Source organism: Balaenoptera ricei, chromosome 10, assembly GCF_028023285.1.
Source record: "Balaenoptera ricei isolate mBalRic1 chromosome 10, mBalRic1.hap2, whole genome shotgun sequence".
NCBI lineage: Eukaryota > Metazoa > Chordata > Mammalia > Artiodactyla > Balaenopteridae > Balaenoptera > Balaenoptera ricei.
This window is the reverse complement of record NC_082648.1, coordinates 36418584-36438952: the sequence shown is the minus strand read 5'-3', so window position 1 is coordinate 36438952 and position 20369 is coordinate 36418584. Positions and strand designations below refer to the sequence as shown.

General features: G+C 36.3%; 1 protein-coding gene across 7 annotated transcripts in view; it reads left to right on the top strand.

Moving 5' to 3' along the window:
* Positions 1 to 20369, top strand: part of ADAMTS20 (ADAM metallopeptidase with thrombospondin type 1 motif 20) — a 297000-nt gene that overhangs the window by 200316 nt on the left and 76315 nt on the right. For 6 of the 7 annotated variants that reach the window (XM_059935677.1, XM_059935681.1, XM_059935679.1 and 3 more), the window contains 14 exons: positions 535 to 716; positions 815 to 951; positions 3043 to 3160; positions 5492 to 5587; positions 8317 to 8483; positions 8637 to 8766; positions 13485 to 13611; positions 15474 to 15684; positions 15819 to 15983; positions 16480 to 16644; positions 17635 to 17754; positions 18493 to 18600; positions 19664 to 19828; positions 19924 to 20214. In XM_059935677.1, coding sequence (XP_059791660.1) covers positions 535 to 716; positions 815 to 951; positions 3043 to 3160; positions 5492 to 5587; positions 8317 to 8483; positions 8637 to 8766; positions 13485 to 13611; positions 15474 to 15684; positions 15819 to 15983; positions 16480 to 16644; positions 17635 to 17754; positions 18493 to 18600; positions 19664 to 19828; positions 19924 to 20214 — 2182 coding nt within the window. The remainder of the gene's footprint in view (positions 1 to 534; positions 717 to 814; positions 952 to 3042; positions 3161 to 5491; positions 5588 to 8316; positions 8484 to 8636; positions 8767 to 13484; positions 13612 to 15473; positions 15685 to 15818; positions 15984 to 16479; positions 16645 to 17634; positions 17755 to 18492; positions 18601 to 19663; positions 19829 to 19923; positions 20215 to 20369) is intronic. The other variant, XM_059935680.1, reaches the window with a different exon arrangement.

Genomic DNA, 20369 nt, shown 5'->3' with positions numbered 1-20369 from the left:
TTCATATTAAAAGAAAAACACTGACAAAAGAGTTTTTACGTTCCAGCATAAGTTGACATAGAGATAGATGGCTATAGATTGATACCATGAAACTCTTTGAACTGAGTGATAAGTAGAATATACACAACAAAGAGGCATATATACTTCTTTTAAAATTTAACATGTTATCATCTTCCTTTCTGATCGTCTTTGGCTCACTCTATGTGTCCCCCCACCTCCAAAATGAAGAAACCCTTTTTTGAGGTTTTAAAACAAATCCCCATCATTAGTTAGGTCCTTGTTAGTTAATCTAGTCGTGAATAAGACATCATTTCTGCCCTCCAGGCCACAGTGTCCATGTTAAAATGTATTTTCTACAGTTCATTAGCCACAGAATTGCTTCACAACCATGTTACATACTTCTGTTAAAAACGAAAAGTGTTAGTGGGACATCAGTGGTTTTCCAGATCCTGGAAAGGAATGGAAGAGTTTTAGAAGTAAATGGCAGAAATAATCTTGTACTGATGTGCTTTACAATGTAATGAATTTGACTAGGCCAAGAAACGGAGGAAAGTACTGTGTGGGCCGCAGGATGAAATTTCGATCATGTAACACTGATTCATGTCCAAAAGGCAAGCAGGACTTTCGTGAGAAGCAGTGCTCTGATTTTGATGGTAAACATTTCAACATCCATGGTCTGTCCCCTAATGTGAGGTGGCTTCCAAAGTATAGTGGGAGTAAGTAATTAGAATATTTTTTTTAATGTAAAAAATTTTGAGACATAGGAACACATAGCTGTGTTATCGTACACCCAGAATTTGACTTTTTCTTACAGTTGCCATGAAAGATCGTTGTAAACTGTATTGTCGGGTGGCTGGAACCACTAACTTCTACCAGTTGAAGGACAGGGTTGCCGACGGTACTCCTTGTGGAACTGAAACAAATGACATCTGTGTTCAAGGTCTGTGTCGGGTAAGTAAACTTACTACATTTAAAATGACTTTCAGAGTACTATTTTCCTTCTGTAAGTCTAACCAAATATTACTTCTATGACTTCAGATACATTCTTGCGAATTCAGTGCAGCATCCTTGGTTGCTACCGGGCTGTCTATAGGAACATGGTTAGGAGGCTGTTACTAGGCCATTCTCCATCATTAGGAGTGACTCACGAAGCAGTAAGATGAGTTTGCTGATTTTGTTTTGCCTATGGCACTTAAAATCAAGATGAAAGATGAGGTCAGCTTCCTAAAAAGATAGAACGTATTAGGACTCAAGGGTTGTAAAGTCCTTTTGCTACTTCGAGCGTAACCCTTCTGTGGTGACATTTTTCCCCTCAGTGTTAGAAGCAGTGATATCCTCCCTCCCTCTCTCCATTCTCTTACTTCTTACGTACATTCAGCAAACTTTTACCGAATACCTGCTAGATGTCACATACCGTTCTAGTCACCAAGATGAAAGAATGGAACAGAGCACCTACCGCCAACGTGGACACAGATTTGTGGGGGAGATAGGCACACACACAATTAGAATGCAGTGCTATGGGCTCATCTGCAAGGTGGCATGGGGACGATGTAGGAGGAGTGTCTTGTTCTGTGGGGAAGTGGGTAAAGGATTTGGGGAATGCTCTTGGAGGGTGTGAGTCTGGAGCTAATTATCAGGGTAAGTAGGTTTAGAAAGGTGAAGAAGTAAGGGGCCAGGGTTGGAGGTAGGTACCAGCTGATGGTTGTTATATGAAATTTTTTCCTGAAGTCCTTGGAAATCCAAGGATTTAGAGTTAAGCAAGAGATGTGATTCTATTTGCATGTCAGAATCATCAGAATATACTGGGTTGTTAGGAAATTGGAGTTAGGTAGGCCATTTAGCAGGATTCTAGGTGAGAGCAGATGAGCCCCTGAATTAAAGCATGCAAATTGCAGATGGTGATCTTAAAAATGGATGGTGAGTTTGAGAACTAGGATAGTGAATGCTGTTTAAAGAATACAAATGTCATCTTGTGAACTCATTCCTTTCATTAAGTGGAACTTAATAGGACCAATTTCTTCTCCCTATAACCAAACATCTATTACCAGTTACCTAGGTGAGAAAGGCCTTGCACCTAAACGGCTAATGAGATGTTCAGAGAAACTTAAATTACACTTTGGGAATAGACTAAATACTAGAAAAAGGGTACTTGGTGGCCTGAAAAACTTGTTTTATCTAAATTAACAGCAGGAAGTCAGATACCATGAAAAAATATGACAAGTATCTGAACATAAAGATGCATGTTACTTTCAGAAAATATCTGGATGAAATTCTCATTTTGGAATTATTTGCCTTGTGAATAAAAAGTCATGAGGCTTATGAATTTTTCTTACTTTCCTAATCACTAAATTTAAAGGAATATTCCAAAGAACTAAACGTTACTGCAATGTGTGCAGAAGACACCATCTGTGTGGAGAAGGGCTTCACTTTTTCTTTCAAAGCCCTAGAACAAACCATGTATACTTTCACCTTTATTTATTTATTCATTCTTTTTCATAATCACTGCTTATTATGCTAGGTATTAATTTTAAAGAAGTAAATTGTTTCTTTCAAACGTGCTCATTTAATTCCCGGAGTTCTAAGGTCATGACTGAAAAAAGTGAATCATGAAAGACATCTTTTTGGAGTTATTGTAATGGGTTACTTTTTGTCCCTTTTGAATTACGTGTATTTAAAGAGTGATTTTCAAATGACGGATGTCTGAATCACTGTCGGTGTTTGTTACAATGTGGATCCCTAGGTTTTTACCTCCAAGGATTTTAATTCAGAAAATCTGGGAATCTGTCTTTTTAAATCCCACGCCATGTGATTTTGATGCAGGAAGTATGTGGATGACCCTTTAAAAAACACTGCTTTTTCAACCATGTGAACAGATGTGTGAAAATACTGGTGTACAAACAAGATCAGTATTCTGAAAAAACCCTGTTGTATTGAATCTCCTATTAACTGAAAGAATATTTTTGAAAAGAACTTTGTTTTTAAAGCACCATGCTTTTCATTAGTCCTTTTTATGATGTTCATTGTAATTATTGTATTTTGAAGCAAGCTGGCTGTGATCACGTTTTAAACTCCAAGGCCAGGAGAGACAGATGTGGAGTGTGTGGTGGGGATAACTCCTCATGCAGGACAATGGCAGGCGCCTTCAACAGTGCCCATTATGGTGAGCTGTGTAGTTCTTTCTAATTTTCTCTTTGGGTATAATAGTGGAGTATATAATGAAGGAATAATAGTAATGGCTTGTTATTGTTTTGTCTATTCTGTACCTTAGTTCATAATGATTAATTAAATCTTATACCAGATGTATCATTGAATTAATGAATTTACCTGCTTTAAGACAAATCTGATCCTTAAAAATTTGTTAGGTGCATTTATTAGAGTAAATGCAGTGCAGTTTGACAATGGTGTGTGAATAGTCCCCCAGTTAAAGCAATGTTTTTACTGCTCTTCCTGTAATTTGTATTGTATTTATTTATAATTTTTCCAGGAAATTCGCTTTCAATTATTTTTAATCATTTGAACCACATTTTTTCGTGCATGACCTGGCCTATCTATTGTGTTTCATATTGATGATATATTGAAACGGATTGAAGGTGAAGGATGAAACCATTAACTTCAATGCTAATTTGGAATTAGTGTTACATTTGATTTTTCGGGAAGTATCTGGATTACAGATATAATTGATGTTTGGCCATGGTTTCATTTTTCTTCAGAATTATTATGAGAATACAATATGTCAGACATTTTCCGTTAAACTTTCTGAGAAAACATTTTTTCTTTTTATGGTAATAAAAAGCAGCCTTTTTAAACTTTTCTTGCAAAGTAAAAATGTATTTTTTATTACAGCTTTATTGTTCAGCTTTAAATTGCATTCACCTATTTTTGAAAGTAGTTTAAGTAAGAATTGCTTCAATTAAAGCAGTATAGTTTAAAACACAATTTATATTTTTATCTATATGAGAAGCATAGTACATTTCATACTCTGGTCGTGCTTATGAATCTGAGTTACTAGATAATTTGACATTATTTTTCTAGTTATTATGATTCATTATTTCACGGGAGCCGTAAATATTTGATCCCCTTTTATAACCAATGGCACACATTTATCAAAGTCTGGTCTGTATTCACTGAAAAACTTTTTTTTTCTTTGTAAAACCACATGCGCCAAATTAGGATCATATATTTAACCTTGACAAAATTGTACTATGAATTAATCAGTTTGCAAACGGAAAAAGATCTTAAACTCAGGTGTAGGGTCTGAATAGCGTTTGTCACATTACTGCCCCCTGGTGGTAGCCTTCATTTTGTCACATTTGCAATGCCTAGGAATGCTTTCTTGAAAAAATAGCAAAGACATAAATAGTGGAGCTGGTAGGGGTATTTTATAGTGAAAAAATCATGAGTCAAAATTATTTTTGTAGGCTTATAACCTACACCCAATATGCATATGGTGTATACAGAATCATCAGACCATTTTTTACTTTAAATGTGATATCTTAAAGAGATATAAATAAATAAGGCTGCTCTAAAAACATGCAAGGTAATCTCATATCATGGTTTCAAACGTAAGCTCTTTTAAAACTTCCTTTTCTTAAGTTCATTCTATATTTATCAAGTCAGTACATACGAAAAATTCTATCTCCTTTTGTTTATGTATTAAATAAAAGAGGAAAATCCTAAAAAGGGAAAGGAAAAACTTAGAATAATATCACTAGAGCAAAATTAATTGTTGACTTAAAACCTGAGAGTATTTGGAAAACTGACATGAGTGGTTTTAGTGCAGGAAAAACGTTGCTTCTTGTTTAATGTATATTTGATATAGTGTTTCCTCATCTTTTGAGAAGTGCCAGTGTTGCTGAATTTGGTCTCATAAAACAGAAATATTTTCATTTCTCTTGAGTAAGCTTTTTACTTTTCTCTTGATAATTTGTTAGTAGACTTTACAAAATAATGTAAAATTTGGGGGTTAGCTATAGGGATTCTTGCTTACACTAGAACCTAAAAGCTTAAGAAAAATGTTTCTCTTCAACTTTCATTATTTTGCTGTTCACTGAGTCTGTGTACACATATAGCAATGACCAACTATTTTTATATCTCCTGGACTTGTGAATAGCATTTAGAATTTTTTTCCCCATTAGGAAGTATAAGATATAAAAGTATTGGTCAAATTTTAAAATGAATATGTGTACTAAATAGTTCAGGAGCTAAAATACTAGTTTCATTCTTATTCTATATTCAGAATTTTAGAAGTAAGAGAAATTAAGAAATGCACTTTAAGAATCCCAGGCTGTGTATTTCTAGACAACAACCACTTTTTCTTAATCCTTAGTAATTTATATAAGGCATTGATTCAAAAAGAATAAGCATGATATCATCTTTCAAAGATAAAATGAAATTAAGTCTGCTATGCTATTCAGATTTTTCTTTCAGCAGTACTAGCCTCCTGGCCGTTCTGCTTTTTGTGAAAGTTAACATGTGTAAACTTCTATTGCAGGTTATAATGTCGTTGTAAAGATTCCCCCAGGAGCAACAAACATTGATATTCTTCAGCACAGCTATTCTGGAAAACCAGAAGATGACAATTACCTGGGTAAACATTTTTAGTTAAACAGCAGCCAGTATGTGGTTCGTGTGCAATTTCACGGAGGTCTGTGGGTGTTGTAAATTCTTGGAAGGCAAGAAGAGCCCCTTGAAGAAACATGCAATTTCAGTTCACACTGAGCTTAAGTCATCTGACTCCCTATGCGTGATTTCTTTTTGAGCTACACACCATATCCTATTTTAAAAATCCTGAGCTAAATTCTGGAAAGTAAATTAAACTTTTTTTCCCATGAGGGTGTTTTAGAAAACCAGAGGTTATATTCAGTTAAAGTTGTGTGTGTATTTAGAATAAAATCCTCTTCTATCTTTATCTAAAATTAATTATAGACCTCTTCGGGGTTAAATGTTTTAAAGAATTTTCTTAAATGTCTTTACCATGTAGCAAAAGTCTTTAAATACAACTTTTACAAAGCTCTTATGTTACAGAAAGGCAGAAAGAGAACTATGGTTTCATATTTTTAGATGTTAATGAGTATAGTCATAGTGTATTGTCCTTTAGCTAATTCTAGAGTATAAATTTCAGTTGTTGTTTATTTTTGGAAATTAGCTTTTAGGGTCAAAGAATTTCACTTAGGCCCAGAGATGAAAAGAATGCTTTACAAACCTTTTCTTTGTGTCTGATAAATACCTTAATATTGACTAATTCATAATTCACCAAACTGGTGATGCAAAGCTGATAATGAGAAAGTACCTGCTTCACATTAATGAAATGTGAAATATTGGCTCAAGTAATCAACGCTTCTAACTTGGAATCTGAATATATGATGAACAATTTATCTCAAGAATTATATTTGGCATTATAGAGTCAATTGTAAAGAGAATGACTGCTGAATGGATGCAGGTTTTCCTTTTGGGATGATGAAAAAGTTTTAGTACTAAGTAGAGGTGGTGGTTATACAACATTGTGAATGTACTAAGTACTATCAAATTCTGCAGTTTAAAATGGTTAATTCTATGTTGTGTCAATTTCACCTCTATAAAAAATGCAAAAAATTTCCCAAAGAAAATCAAATGTAAATGTTTTAACTTTTTACATTTAGTTGCAATTCTTTTTCTTTTGCATATACATAGATATATGCTACCGTATTGTAGATAACTTAATATGTCGCTCTTAGGATCCAAATATAGATATTTGGTTCTGCCCAAGTTTAAAAATTGGAAATGTTCACCAATAAAGTATCACTATACTTTGTAAAAGAACTACTAATGGAAATATCAAAATCTAAATTGGAGTGAGCAAAGTAAACATGTGAAGTCATTAGAAAGGACTTGTAAAATATTTATATTTATGAAATTTGCTTTGGTAACTAAAAATAATGAAATGTATACAATTTTTCTCAGTAAAGTTTTGTTTATTTCCCTTAATTTTAATGTAACTGGTAGTCCCTTAAATAGGCCTATCCACTTCTGATAATGTCCAGATTTTCATTTTATAGGATAAATATGGAACTTTATTGGTTCTTCATTGAATTCAGTGTAATGTATAAAGACAATCACAATAGTCCATACAGACACAGAAACACCAAATGTCTTTGGCAGTAATCCCTTCATGGTTGCTTTGAGGTGTGTAGTATTTAGTAAGTTTAATCATAGGTAATTTGTATGCTTTGGGTGGGGTTCCCTGGAAGACCAAACAAATGTTTTCCAAAACAGTTATTCCACTGAGAAGTAAAGCAACAAAAAATATATTTTATTAATATGGAGTTTTTATTAGTGCAAAATTTAAAATATCATATATCCTCTTGAAAGTTAAAAAAAAAGCACAGTGCTTTTTTATAGTTTATACACTTTTACAAACACTTTCCAAATTTGATTCCGATTGAAAGCCTGTGAGGTAAGAAGTTTTATTATTCCTGTTATTCAATTAGGAAGCAAGTAGTTTATCCAAGATCACATAGTAATTAATTGGAACAACTTGAATTTAAACCAGTTGTTGTAATACCAAATTCTGTGGTCTTTTTACTACCACACCACTGTGGACACCATGTATTTTTTGCATTTAAAAAGTAACAAATCGTGAATACATACTGTTACATACTCTATTATATACATATGTAAATATTAGTATATAGATAGACATACGGATACATATTTGATAGGTTGATATTAATACCTGTCACTGGGGAAAAAGAGAGAATAAGAAGGGGTAAGAACAGAGAGGGAGGTAGGAGGATTCTGAAAAGCAGTCACTCACGTATGCGTGAGCAGTGATGAGTGCCTTGCCATGAAGAAGATCCAGATGTTTACAGAGAGAAGAGTGGAGAGGCATGGCCTTTTAGAACATTGACCCTAGAGTGTTGAAGCTTTGTACATTTTTTCCAAGATAAGCATTAACGGAATGCAGTCTGGCTGCCCTTTCTTTCCTCACCATGGATGACCAGGATTGATTTAGCTGATCTGTCTGCAGGCCCGTGCATGACTTCTTTCTGTTTTCCCGCTTCTTGTGTGTCTCTCCCAGAGCTGCACGCCTTGTGGAAGATGATCTTCTCAGAAAGAAAAATTATAGGGTGAATTTATTTTCATGTCTTTGGCTGATGTGCTGAAGTTTCCCTGCTTATGGCTTAGATACCACTTTACAGTAAAATAAAGTTTGTTTCCTCCATATTAATTTACGTTTATATTCTCTAATTTCAAAAAAAGCATGTGAATTGTAAAAGTTAAAAATGTTTCTATACCATTGACTGGTTTTGCTATTTCATGAGCACTATCCTTTTACAGCATTATCGGACACTCAAGGGAATTTTCTTTTGAATGGGAATTTTGTTGTAAGTATGTCCAAAAAGGAAATCAACGTACAAGGAGCTATTTTTGAATACAGTGGTTCAAACAACTCGATTGAAAGAATTAATAGTACTGATCGGCTGGAAGAAGAACTTGTTTTGCAGGTAAATTCTCAGTAGTTGTTAATAAGACAGTTTTAATCATGTTAGTAAAGTATGATGCTTAAGTGCTTTGCATTTATTATTAAACACAAAAATGATCTTTTAAGAATATATCTTTTATGAATTAATGGTGTGCTCCTTTGTATTTTTATTGAGGTTTTATGTGTGGGTAATTTGTACAACCCTGATGTACGTTATTCCTTCAATATCCCCATGGAAGAGAAGAGCGATCTGTTCACATGGGACCCATATGGACCATGGCAAGACTGTACAAAAATGTGTCAAGGTACACTGGTATTAAATGAAAGAGACAAAAGTTCAGTTCTGCATGCTGGTATGATTTGGGGTACTCTTGAGTCTGGCTGCCTGTGGAATCCACGCATGTACACCACACAGACATACAGAGGTTTTCTGTCTTTTTTCTCTCCCTGCTTTTCTCCCCACTTATTCTTTGGTTCTTATACTTAACAGCCTCCCTTATCTCTACCCTTTTCAACGTTCTCCATCACTGCTTCTTCCCTATCACATCCTCGTTCTCTTTCTCGCCATCACAGAAGGGTTCTCTAACTGGGACTCTGTTTCCCAGTGAAATACCCGCCCTCTTGTCCTTTCCCCTCAACACACTTTCCCAGCCACCCATCTCCCTCTTTTAGTGTTGGGGTGTCAACATTCTCTCATTCTCTTATTTCCCTTCCCTGACCACAAGGAAATGTGTTTGTACTGATGGATGGATAACTGAAAGGAATACAGAGGGAGATGGAAAAACAACGAAATTTGTAGTAGAGAAAGCAAATGAAGAGACTGGTTGTGTCTTTGGGCAATCTGTAATTACGAATACCTAGTTGTGTGATGCTACATTTGTGCAAATCAGTAAATGTTTATTGAGGGGCTACTTTGTTTTGGATTATTAGGACCCTGATTTTGCATTAAAGCTTTAAAGTCATATGGATGAAACAGAGGCATGCGTAGGTCATCTTAGTTTTAAATGGTAAATGCAATGCTACAGGTATGCACAGAGAAGACCCCAGGAAAGATGGAGGGGGCAGTTTGAGGAGGTGAAACGGGAAGATATAGGGAAGTTTGTGTAGAATGGAAAGGTAGTTCCGATGGGGACTAGAGACAAGTTTTGGCAATTAGGGGAGCAGTGAGTCAGAAGAGAGGCAGATCAGAGCAGTATGGAAAAGAGCTGAGAGAAGGTAGGTGGCCAGAGGCAGTGATCACAGATGATGGGAACACGTGGGACATTTTAACAAACTGACCTCAAGGTGCCAAAGAAATTGTGGTATCCCGTTCAGAAAAAGGCACAGACTTGGTCCTGTGGTGTCGGGACAGGGGTGCCCAGATGATAGCGTGGAAACAGGCATTCCTGTTTGAGCAGTGTCTCCGGGGAGGGAGACTGAAGTAAATGATGCCAGGCTGACTGGGACAGCGCTAGAAGTAGGAACAAAGCTTTGGTAACACAGAAGATGGAGGAATTCATTTTGACGAAAGACCCAGGTTATGCTTTATAGAAGAGAATTTCGGTTTGGGGAGCTGGGACAAGCATTCCAGCATAACTGGGTAAGCTGGTCTGTGGCAGTGGATATGGGGAGCTAGAAGAAATCTAAGTAACAGTTGAGTGAAAGAACATTCTACAATGTGGGGAACACAGCAAATAAAAAATAACAAGATCCAAATGAAAGGTGGGACGAGGCATTTTGAGATAGTTTGGAAGTCTGAACCAGGAGAGCTCTCTTGTGTGCAGGAGGAAAGGCACTATTAATTCAATTGCCACAACGTATACTATGATTATAGTTCCTTTGATGTGTGTGTGTAACTTTGGGGTTTCTTTAAAGTGAAGTTTCTTCAGTTTTGTTTACTTGTTTCCCTGTGTACTGAAAATGATCAGTCCCCCAACTTTTTGTGAGTGCTATAAATTTTGTCTTAATATTTTGAAGCACATTATTCAATGTATCAGTTTCAATTTTCCTTTATTTTTCCTCATCTGTTGCTCCTGTGGCCCTCTTCTCTCCTGCTGTAACTTGGCTGTGTTGCTTTTCAGGCCTGTTACATGGCTGTCATCATGCACTTACCCTTTTTTATGTATTTGATTCCCTGCGTTCTAAATCCTATGAATTCCTCTTTTTATTTCCTCCATTGTGGGGAACATATCTGTCAGTACTTTCCTGAGAAAGAGAGGCAGGTTTTTGAAATTGTTTTCTCTCTGAAAATAGCATTATTCTATTCGTGCATTAGATTGATAGCTTGGCTCATATAAAATTCTAAACTAGATTACTTTCCTTTAGAATGTTGAAAATCTTGTTTTCTGGCTCATTTTCCGATTTCCCGTGCTTGGATATGACACTTCCTGGTGTGGAAGTTTTGTTTCTCCCCACCTTAATTCTGGTGGTGTGGAATATCAGGACCATGTGCATTGGTGCGGCTTTTTTATTCGTCTATTTTCCTAGGTAATTAGGATGCATTCCAATTGGGACATAGATTCTTTGACTTGAGAAGTTTTGTTCATGATTTCTTTGATAATTTCTTCACGCTAAATTTTCTCTTCTATCTTTGTAAAATTTGTATTGTCTGGATATCCAACCTCCTGGACTTGATCTCTTATCTCCTAATTTCCTCTCCAAATGTACATTGTTTTCTTAATGTTTCTTCTCAACAGCTTGCTTTTGTTTCATGGATGCAATCCCCATGTCCTTGAGAGTATTAATCTTAGTCTTGTAAGTTTCTTCTGCTCCCTGACATATCTATTTCATCTTAGTTCTATTTTGCTTCTGCTTCTTTTGGTCTCTTTTGTGTGAGTGACTTTCCTAAAGTGTCTGCTCATCCTTTGCTGTTTGTTCATATTTAAGACTAAAATGCTAACTGAAAGTCCTGTGTGGGTTAGATAAGTCAACCCTCATTATAGAATAATTGGATCTCTAAGTAGCCCTTTCTTGTGTCACTGGGGGAGAAGCCCCAGAAGTCATTGTCATTTGACCTTTTTTCTTGGGCTGAAGAGTTTTCCAAGAGAGGAATTCTCCCATCTTCTGATGGTCAGTTAGGGGACGGGAGAAACCATAAAAATTGGCTTGGAGCCAGAGGGAAATGGAGGGAGAGCCCAGTGGGCTTGGGTCTCATCATTCAGTATGGGACTTTTACTGAATACCCCTATTTTTAGTACAACTTCCCTTTTTAGTACAACTCCCTAACTTCCCTCAGCTGCTGTGTCTGTGCCCTCAAGTTCACCCTCTCTAGAGCTTTGCTGTCCAATATGGTAGCCACTAGTCACATGTGGCTAGCCCATTGAAATGTGGTAGAAGTGTGAAATGCACAATGAATTCTATAGACTTAGTATGAAAAAAAGAATGTAAAATACATCATCAATAATGTTTATATTGCTATCAGGTGGAAATGATCCTATTTGGATATTTGGATATTTTGGATTCTTCTATCTTTTTACTTCTTAATGTCACTACGAGACAATGTAAAATTACATGTGGTTCACGTTATGTTTTTATTGGACAGTGTTGCTCTCAACGAGAAGGTAGGAGTTTGACCGATCTTCATAAATAGTATTCAGTCACTTCTCCATTTTTTCAGGCCTACTCCTCACACAGTCACCTTTTTAGAGGAACCTGGTGTTTTTGATTCCTGGACTTTGCTTGGATTCTGTGGCATGAATGGTTTGTTTCTTACTTTCTTCCTCCACAGCCTTAGATTTCAGCTTCCTTGGCTCTATTAAAATAATTATTTCCATCTTCTTTTCGTATTCAGAATTTCCTTTTCTTGCCTACTGTGTTTCCTTCTTTATTCTTTTTGTTCCTTCAGGTTTTTGCCTTTTCAAAATTCTTTATAGTTATCTCAGATGGTATTTAGGAAGGAGCAGAGATAAACATGCATGTTCATGTTTAACTAACTGAAAGTATACAGTTGAACTTGGATAAAACAGAAATTTGATCATGGCACTGATGGCTTAAACTTTTTCCTGTCTCCTCATTGCAGAAAGTGCAAAGTTCAGTCTACTCTGGCCCCTGTGGCTTCTCTTAGTTTGCTTTTGCTGTGGCTATTCCCCATACAAACCACCACCAAATCTCAATGACTTAGAACAACAAAGGTTTATTTCTCGCTCATACTATGTGTTGGCTGCTAATTGGCTCTGACTCTTCTCCAGCTTGGTATCTGCATCCATGTCATTTTTCAAAAAAATTAATAGACTTTATTTTTTTAAAGCAGTTTTAGGTTTATAGAAAAGTTAACAGAAAGTACAGAAAATTTTCATATTGCCCCTTCTTCCATACCCTCCCTCCCCAGTTCCCCTATTCTTGTCATCTTGCATTTGTGTGGCACATTTATTACAATTGATCCATTATTATTAACTAAAGTCTGTCCGTGCTGCCTTTTTCATTCATGATTCCAGGCTGAAAGATCAGCCCCATCTGGGAAAGGCTGTTTTAGAGACGGAGGGAAAAGGGAAAGAGAGTTGGCAGAAGCATACAGTGGCTTTTAGAGCTTCTGCTTGGAACTGGAATAGGTCACATCCCCTTACAGGTGGTTGGCATAAGTCTGCTCCTCCTATAGGAAGTTATAGTAACACTGTAGCAAGTGGAGATGTGTAATTTTGTTACAGGGAAAAGGGAAGCAAATAATGGGGAACGGGGGGTGTAGTGTATCGTGTATTGTGTATCCTGTATCATGTGTCGTCAGCACTGACCCTGGCCACTCAGTTCTCTGCTAGCAACCCTTCTATACAGCTATAATAAATTTCTTTCTACTCCACACCTGTCCCACCTTCCCTTATGTCTCTCTACTAAGCAAACTCCTCAGTGTTTCAGGGTTCAGCTTGCTTATTGCAGAAAGTCATTCCTGACTAGATCAATACGCTAGCCTATTTGTATGCTATGTTGGAATTTTGTTTTTTTTTCTTTCTTAGCTTAATCCTTCAGGCTATTAGCAGAAGTAAATGATTATGCAACATCTCCTTATGTGAATTTTCCTTTAATTTTAAATTTTCATTTGGCTTTGGCCAAGGTCTTCATAGAAGAAAAATTACCTGTGTACGTAAAAGTGATCATATGGTAGTGTCTGATCAAAGATGTGACCACTTACCACTTCCATTGTTGGTGACTGAAAGGTGCAATACAGACTGTGAACTAAGGTAAGTAAAAGAGAAATAATGTATAATGTAACCAGATTAAAATCAGTAAGTGAGGTAAGATGTAAACATCTAGTGCAGTGCCTATCACAGAGTGGGCATGTAATTAATGTCTATCCTTTGACCCTTCAGTTAAAAAACTTTAGACTCATTAACTTATTATGAAACTCGGCAATTGGTTTGAGTTTTTTTTTTTTTTTAAAGTTTAATTTTTTTTTAATTTATTTATGTCTGTGTTGGGTCTTCGTTTCTGTGCGAGGGCTTTCTCTAGTTGCGGCAAGCGGGGGCCACTCTTCATCGCGGTGCGCGGGCCTCTCATTATTGCGGCCTCTCTTGTTGCGGAGCACAGGCTCCAGACGCGCAGGCTCAGTAGTTGTGGCTCACGGGTCTAGTTGCTCCGCGGTATGTGGGATCTTCCCAGCCCAGGGCTCGAACCCGTGTCCCCTGCGTTGGCAGGCAGATTCTCAACCACTGCGCCACAAGGGAAGCCCCGGTTTGAGTTTTTTATTCATAGTATTTGCTGAATTCCAGAATAGAGGCCTCAATATTTTGCGTAAGAAATTGAATAAAATTTGTCTGTAAAATAAATACAGGAAAACTCTAATCTGAAAACCTATGGTTTAAAGATCTGAAACAATACATTTTGTAGCACTATCCTATAATTCCCATTGAACTCATGAACCAATAAACTTTTAAAGTTTGAGGATTAGAGAATCAATAAATTGATTTCTATATCTTATCAGTATTTTGTCCATTAAACATTAGGAACATGATCCTAGATCATGGCAGGAAAGTTTGTTCTTCTAAAATTCTTGTTATTTGATTATCTGTGATGGGTCTTAGAGTGACGCTAAGAGCAATAACCCCCATGTAGCAGGTGACAGTCAACTTTCAGGGATGGCCAGAGCCTCTTTCACTCAGCAAGCATGAAAATTTTTATATATTTACGGTGTTGTTTGAAGGCCTATAGTGAAAGGCTAATGACAGAACAGCCTGTACAAGGTGCATCCTCTACATTGCAGTAGAGTGAAGCACAGTGAAACCCTTGAGATGCAGGTGGGATGAAAAGGAACTCGATGAATCCTCTGCTCTGCTGTACTAGGGCACTCATATTGTCTGAGAGATTGCTAGACTGTAATTGGGATAATGTGGCTCAAACTGGCAGATTTTACTTGTGGGAAAAAAAATGTTTTCCCTGGAAACATGTCTAAAAATAGATTACTTGAATTAATGAGAAAATGTGATATGCCTTACAAAAACCAAGTTTACCAACTTGTAAAGGCTTTATCTTTATTGATGTAGTCATATTCCCAGATATTCCCTGATCCTCAGTCAAATAAAGGTTGCATAGGGAGGCACTCCCTGATGATGAGTCAAATAATATTCAGTTCTAGTCTTAAATCTTCCACTACATAATTGAGCAATCTTGATCTCAACTAGTTGTTTTCAAAGGTCTAGTGGGAGGCTTGGGGTTCCTAGGACCTCCAAAGTTGCCTCCAAGTGCCTGTATAGCTGGATCCCTACCTCCATCTTTAACCAGACACTCCATGTTTATGTATTTGGAGTCCAAGTTAGATTTTATTTGGAAAAAAGTAAGATTTCTGACAAGTCAGGCGTTCATACCATTTGAATGTACAGCACCTCTGGTCTTCATTTTCTCATCTATAAAATGAAAGTTTGGGCCCTGTGATGTCTAAGAAGTTTTCATCCCTAAATCAATGATACATCAAATATTTTTAGGTGGCTTGTCCATTAATTGCAACAAAATTTTAAAGATGAATGATACGCATGAGTTTCTCTGAATCCGTTTTTTAAATTGTGTTCATTGGCACACCTCCTAAGTGTAATAACCTCATTTTTTGAAGGTGGCACATCATTGGCAAAAGTGAATGTTCATCCCTTTGTGGTCAAGGATATAAGTCATTGGACATCCACTGTATGAAGTATTCCATTCATAAAGGACATACTGTTCCAGTAGATGACCACTACTGTGGTGACCAGCTTAAACCTCCGACCCGAGAACCCTGCCATGGTGACTGTGTCTTAACAAGGTGGCATTATTCAGAATGGTCCCAGGTACAAAGAAAAAGATTGCTTAAGAAAAGTTGCTCCTTTTTTTTTTTACCTCTAATTAAATATTTGTCACTCTAGAGTTTTGTTAAAATTTTTATTTTGTGTCTATTTGTCACCACTTTTCTTTTTTTAATCAGTGTTCCAGGAGTTGTGGAGGAGGGGAGAGGTCTCGAGAATCTTATTGTGTAAATAACTTTGGCCACCGTCTTGCTGACAGAGAATGCCAGGAACTTCCCCGAGTGACAACTGAGAATTGCAATGAATTTTCCTGTCCCAGTTGGGCCACTAGTGAGTGGAGTGAGGTAACATTAAACCCATGAGGCTTAGAACTGTTATAACATTGTGTAGGAGAGCTTTGCAATCGAAGGCTATATAATTCAAAAAAATAATTTCAATTTATTTTATCATGTGGTAAATAACTTTATCAAGGTAGTAAAACATTAAAAAATGGTTTGTTCTTTAACTGTTTACAATATCTGGCCAACAATGACATACTGGTGTTTAATCTATAACCACTTTCATAGTGTCCACAGTAGGCTGAGATATACACTTGTTCTAAGGTTAGTTTTGTACCTTTGTTTCTGGAACAAATGGACATTGCACTGGGATTTGGGCAGCAGAAGTTTGGGATGGCTGATTTTACCCCGTGAATATGTCTGATTTTTTTGAGGAGTGAAGGGAAAATGTCCTTAGGAATGGTCTTTCAACTGTATTTGAATATGCAAGTTGATCATTCATTATATATTTTGTAGGTATAGTTGCTAATACTGAAAATAATGGTCAGTTGTATTCTTACAGTGTCTTGTTACATGTGGAAAAGGAACAAGGCAGCGGCAGGTGTGGTGTCAACTGAATGAAGATCACTTGAGTGATGGCTTTTGTGATCCAAGCACCAAACCTGAGTCTCTGAGACCATGTGAGCTTCATGCATGTGCTTCCTGGCAAGTAGGACCATGGGGTTCTGTGAGTATATGATAAGGGTTTTTCTGCTCTAATCCATCATTACAGAATAACACAGAAGTTGTGGTGTATTCACTCTTTAGTGGCTGCATCTAAATTTGGGTGTTTTTTTGGAAAAAGATTCCTGAAATGTAAATCCCTACCTGCACAATTTTGTCAGTACTGCTAATGTTGCTGTGGTAAATATTCTAGCCTTGCTTTTTAATTCAGTTTTGTTAAGCAAAATGCTACAAATTTTATGCTTTCACGAGGAACCATATTCAATATCCTGTAATAAATTGTAATGGAAAATAATATGAAAAAGAATATATATATATATAAATAACTGAATCACTTTGCTATACACCAGAAACTAACATAACGTTGTAAATCAACTCTACTTCAATAAAAATTTTTTTATGCTTTCATCAGCTTTATTTAAACTATAGACATTTTCATGTTCGGTGTCTAAATTATTATCTTTACTGTATTTAGAGTAGGCATTGTTGGGAAGTTTTGCCAAACAGGCGGCTAGGAATCTGCTGGATGAGAGTGGGCAGCTTATTATCCTACGCAGGTTGCCACAGTTGCTGGGAAACCTTCTCTCATCTGCCCTTTAACTCTGTCCTATGCCCTTCCTTCTTTATCTCTTTGAAATTTACTTAGCATATTAAATGACATGCATACACCAGGTCGATTTTGAAAAGTATTTAGTTTCTCTAAACTGTATTGACTCTGCCTCCAAAATACCAGGCTTCTATTGATATTTTTACATGATAACTTTTTAAAGATATAATAACTGTCCATTTTAACTTCACTATTTTATTAGTATCTCCATAAATTTGAATAAAGATGTATGTTGATTCAATTTGCTCATTTTAAGTCTAGAATCTGGTATAAAGGACTAATAAGAATATCTACTGAAAGTATATTCTTAACTGTCTATGCACTAAGAAAATTAAGTTTATGGAATTTTTGAACAATGGTGTTTGGTATCTGCTTATATTCTTTCAGTGCACAGCCACGTGTGGACAGGGGTACCAGATGCGTGCTGTGAAATGTGTCAATGAACTACTTAGTGCGGTGCTAGATGATAGACTGTGCCATGGAGCTAGTCGCCCAAGTGACAGGCAGGTAAAGGACACCTCTTCATGGGTTATAAACAAAAATGTTTGATACAGGAGGATTATTGATATGTTAAAATTATTTCCATATGTATTTTTTCCACTTAAACTTCTATGCCTTAAAAATGTATGTGGGGGACTTCCCTGGTGGTCCAGTGGCAAAGGCTCCACGTTCCCAATGCAGGGGGCCTGGGTTCCATCCCTGGTTAGGGAACTAGATCCCTCATGCTGCAACTAAGACCTGGTGCAGCCAAATAAATAAATAAATATTTTTTTAAAAAGGTATGTGGGCATCAGAAAGTATATTGTTCTTCGTTTTGCCAGCTTTATTGATGCATTTTTTTTACTCTTTATCTGCCATTGGATCACTCATTTAACTTATATTTCCGTCCTTTGAACTGCAGAAGGCTGAACCTCCAAAGCGTGTCGTACTGCTTAAGGTAGCATCCTGTGTTCATTCAGGAGGTTTCAGCTTAGTGGTATTTTTGAAGGACTATTACTCTTTTCTTTTCAACTATCAGGCATGATCCAAACTTTAGCCTTCAGAGTCATACTATCCACTTCTAGCCCTTGATAGTATTTTGTACTTTTGAAAAATATAAACCTTTACATCACTTCTTAGTAGTTTAGTATGCAAATGTTCTTTACTTATATATGTGGAGGATGAAATGAAGTATAGGATTTAGTGTAAAGCAAAATGTTAATTAATTCATTGATGTTTTGTGAGACCCATTTTTCTTCTGGACAGGACTGTATTGTTACACCTTGCCCAATTATCCCTAAAATTGGGGCCACTTCATTACCAACTCTTCCCATGGGAAAGATAGCACAATGGCGATACGGTTCTTGGACCCCAGTAAGTGAATTCCTTTAAGAGGTACAGTGTTTCTACTATGGAGCTTTTCAGACATCCACAAAATAGTTGCTACAGATTTGCCAAATTAATGTATGCATTCATTCTCAGGTATTTTGATGAATATAAGGTTTAGAATTAGATAATTTAATGACTAAATCCTGTTCTGCCTTTCAAGAGCTCTGTGTCTCTGGCAAGAAATTTAAGTTTTCTAGCTCTATTTTTCTGATCTACCAAATGGGGATGATAATATTTATTGATTATTTTTTTAACTTTTATTTTATTTATTTATTTTTTTACAGCAGGTTCTTATTAGTTATCTATTTTATACATATATATATACATGTCAATCCCAATCTCCCAATTCATCCCACCACCACCCCCTCACTTTCCCCCCTTGGTGTCCATACGTTTGTTCTCTACATCTGTGTCTCTATTTCTGCCTTGCAAACCAGTTCAGGGGATGATAATATTTATGTCCCAGGTAGTTATGAGAAGCAGATGTGATAGGCTTTTTATCAGCCTTTATTTAAACTACCACATATTCATGTTGTTTTTCTAAACTGAAGGCTTTAATCTATTTGGAGTATATACTTGCTTTAGTATTATGAAAATATATAATAAATATATGAAAGATATATGAAAGATATATGAAAATATATGAAAGATATATTTTTAAATTTCATATATTCTCTGAATATTTTAATTATGAGAGCCTATCTACTCTATTACCTAGGTCTTTAAAAGTTATCTTAAATGATATCTTAAGATTCTCTTATATAAAAATTTTCTTTTCTTTTTTAAATTTTGGCAATCAACTAATCAATATTCCAAAAAGTTGAGTGTTTTGTTTCATTATCACAAATATCTGATTTGTGAAATTTATTTTCTAAACTCATTGGGATATTCACTGCCCTGTCTTTGACTCAGAACTGATGCCAGGTGATAGTATTTATAATTTAACTTTTTTCAGTAAACTTGAGGTTTAGAAATTTGAGCAACAGCCAAGTGTAAGGGATGTGGAAATGTCCTGTATAACTCCTTGGTATTATTCAATTTTTTTTAGTGCTCTGTGTCTTGTGGAAGAGGGAATCAAGCCCGCTATGTGAGCTGTCGTGATGCTCACGATGGAATAGCAGATGAATCATATTGTGCCCACTTACCCCGACCAGCTGAAATAGCTGTCTGTTTTAGCCCTTGTGGAGAGTGGCAAACAGGGAATTGGGCACCTGTAAGTATTTGTATGTGAAGAAAATGAAATGAAAAATTTAAGTATAATACTTGCTATTTAAGATAATGTAGTTTATGGGCTGAATTTGTGATCAGTGCTCAGCTTCCTGTGGCCATGGAAAAACAACTCGACAAGTTTTATGCATCAACTATCATCAGCCAGTTAATGAGAATTACTGTGACCCTGAAGTCCGCCCTGTGACAGAACAAGAATGTAACCTGGCAGCCTGCCCTCCCACATACAGCCACTTTCCGAGTTCCTCTGAGCAGCCAAGCCATTTTCCAGGCAGGAATTTTCCATTAACTCACAAACCAGAAGATAATCAAAATCAGGGGGTCCATCCATCCATCAGAGGAAACCAGTGGAGAACAGGACCATGGGGATCAGTAAGCCCTCTTTATTGAGTTATACTAATTCTGTAATTTTGTTATGTTATAGGGCCTTTTAACAGATACGTATGTAATGACATCAAATGCTTTTAATGCTAAATTTTTCTGAAGATCAGTAGTTTAAATCTTAAAAGGATTAAGCAATTTTTGAT